The sequence below is a fragment of the Hoplias malabaricus genome, chromosome 2 (genome assembly GCF_029633855.1).
Source record: "Hoplias malabaricus isolate fHopMal1 chromosome 2, fHopMal1.hap1, whole genome shotgun sequence".
NCBI classification, from domain to species: Eukaryota; Metazoa; Chordata; class Actinopteri; order Characiformes; family Erythrinidae; genus Hoplias; species Hoplias malabaricus.
In genome coordinates this window covers 3,227,049-3,229,981 of record NC_089801.1, presented here as the reverse complement: position 1 = coordinate 3,229,981, position 2,933 = coordinate 3,227,049, and the positions used below count along the sequence as shown (strand labels likewise).

The window sequence follows — 2,933 nt, the reverse complement described above, 5'->3', positions numbered from 1 at the left end:
TCTGGTTTGGTTTGTGCACATCACATTGTTTATGGCATTTCCATAGCAAGAGATAAACGTCCACACGGCCTGCAGAGCCATGTGAGGTGGAGGAATACAGTGAGAGTTTCCTTACTTTGACTTTTTCTTCTCTATCTCTTTCTCTTTCTCTCTCTCTCTCTCTCTCTTCACTCTCTCTCTCTCTCTCTTCCCTTTCTCTTCCCTTTCTCTCTCTCTCTCTCTCTCTGTCTCTCGCTCTCTCTCTCTCTCTCTCTTCCCTTTCTCTCTCTCTCTCTCTCTCTCTCTCTCTCTCTCTCTCTGCCTCTCTCTGTTGTGGCGTGAAGAGAAAAGAGCGTTTCTCCCCGTTGCCCCTAACCTGTGGGTTGTCTTGGAAACGGCAGCTCAGAGATGGGGGTATCCAGGCGTTATGGCAACAAATGGGAGAAACGATCCAGTGGCATGATCGGATGTTACAGGGGTCAGCAGTTTTTTGAGAGAGAGAGAGAGAGAATAAATGTATGACATACACAAAGAGAGGAAGTGAAAGACAGAAAGGATGTGAGAACAGAAAGGCTGGTCTCTTCTGGTGAAAATACAGAGGGCCTCACCCTCTCTCACTGCTTTTTTCTCTGTTCTTCCTGTCTTTCTTTCTTTCTATTTTTCCTTCTATCCATTCTGTCATTCTGTTCTTTTTAGCTGTCTTCCCATTCCTTCAGTCCTACGATTTTCCTGCTCTTTCTGTCCTTCCTATTCTTTCTGTCTGTCTAACTTTCTGTCCTCTCCGTCTTTCCCTCCTGGTGAGAGTTGGGATGTTGTCAGCCGCCTCGCTCTGACTCGAGCTGTAATGTGGAAATGTGCAGCTCTGCAGTGTTTAAGTGTTTTAATGAAGAGTCCTGGCCCCGGACGCCGTTTTCCCGCCATTATGCCGCGTTAGCGAAGAGCGCTAGTGCTAATCGAACTGCGGCTAATTGAAGTCAGCTGCATTGCGCTTTCTGAAAAAAAAATGTTCTGGCTCCCACTCTCGCTCCTCAAAGTCACAGAGAGAAAAAGAGAAGGAGCTGTTATATACAGTGCTCTGGAAGTGGAGGTGAGAGAGAGAGAGAGAGAGAGAGAGAGAGAGAGAGAGAGAGAAGTGAAGTGAATGAGTGACGAGTGAAACAGAGGTCAAAAAGGAGAAAATGAGAACAGAAAGAACTAAAGAGACATAGGACGTCCGCAGTATCTCTGCAACCGCAGCTATTACTGAAGCATAACTTGCAGAAAGTGAGAGAGAGAGATACAGAAGTAGGGGATAGATCTGAGAGAAACAGAGAAAGGGGGAAGAAAAGAAAGATACAATAGTTAGAACTTAGTGTATGAGTGTGTTGAGGTTTTCAGCAGCTCCACATGGAGCCAGACGTTTGAGAAGGTGGTTCTTAAGTACCTTCTCTGACCAATTTATAGCTATAACCCCATTGAACTTCTAATAACTGCCCACTTTGTTAGAAACACCAACCACATGCTGCGTTCCTCCTCTGTTTGTGTTCAGTGCCGGAGTGGGCCGGACCGGCTGCTTCATCGTGATCGACGCCATGCTGGAGCGAATCAAACACGAGAAGACGGTGGACATCTACGGCCACGTGACGCTAATGAGAGCGCAGAGGAACTACATGGTGCAGACAGAGGATCAGTACGTCTTCATCCACGACGCCCTGCTGGAGGCAGTGACCTGCGGAAACACAGAGGTTCCCGCCAGAAACCTGTACGCCTACATCCAGAAACTCACTCAGATCGAGACCGGGGAGAATGTCACCGGCATGGAGCTGGAGTTCAAGGTAAATGATCAGAACAATGCAGATATTGACTAAAGCTTGGTGCAGAACAGCAGTGCTCTCCAAACAGCAGACTGCAATCACACTACTCTTTACCAGTAAGAGTTCTTGGACAAGACTCTTAACGCTACATTCGTCGTCTAGCGTGATTAGCATCGTAAGTCACTGTAGAAGGGTGAAGGAGACCACTAAATGTCTGGTGCTATTTTGTCAGCTTACATAGGGTGACCATAGGGTGATGAGCTCTCGCCCCTCGCTGCCGTTGTATTCTTAGCTGAACCTATGTGTGCTTTTAGGTCCTTTACTCCTTTATTCGCTACACAAAACATGGGCATTTCTTTTTTAATTCATCCGAGAACTTACATTTACGTTTCGGCATAGCTGCTGGAGATGAGGGTGGGTACATGAGCTTTGCACAGACTGACCAATTAAATGTTTACAGAGAAGGTTATCGACCAATAACGGTAGCTCTACAGTCAGACCGTCCAATCAGAAGATTTTAGGCTACTTCACCACGCCCCCTTCTCACTCAAGCGAACCAATCGGAGTAGGGGAGGGCGGACTAGTTTGTGAACGAAACTTCTCGAAGTTCTATGTAAGCTCTAGAAAAACAAACTCCCGGACGTTTGTCAAATTCCGCCCGGACATTTTTTTAAGTCTAAAAAAGAGAACATGTCCGGGTAAAAGAGGACGTCTGGTCACCCTAGCTAACAGGAGTCTAGTGCACTAAGCACTGGGGATATAGGGGTCTTTTTGGTACATGCAAAGAGAGACAGACAGAGGTCTCAACACTTTCACAATAGTAGCCTATGGGCTTTTACAGCTAGCCCCCTTAATCTCTAACCAGACCACCTTAAACAAGGTTCTGGTCACTGTAAGAAACAGCCAAAATTCAAGTTTAACACATTAAACAGCTAAATTATGCTGTTTACTGCTTTATTTTTTTGTTTTTTACTAGAACTAATATAGAGACTTACATAAACCAGTTGGCACTGGGCTAACTGCTTGCCTTAGCTTGTATGTGGTTTCTGACACTCTCTGAAACCATTTTTGTGTATACATATGTATGTTTGTATGTGCAGTCTGGGAACCGTTGTGTAACACATTAACTGTATACACACGTCTATCCAGGCACTAAAAGCT

General features: G+C 45.6%; 1 protein-coding gene across 1 annotated transcript in view; it reads left to right on the top strand.

The window, feature by feature from the left end:
- Window positions 1-1,945, top strand: part of LOC136673427 (receptor-type tyrosine-protein phosphatase delta-like) — a 109,961-nt gene extending 108,016 nt beyond the window's left edge. The window contains 1 exon segment of the mRNA XM_066648892.1: window positions 1,508-1,945. Within this exon segment, the coding sequence (XP_066504989.1) occupies window positions 1,508-1,826 (319 nt within the window). The 3' untranslated portion in view covers window positions 1,827-1,945.
- The last annotated feature ends 988 nt before the right edge of the window (window positions 1,946-2,933 follow it).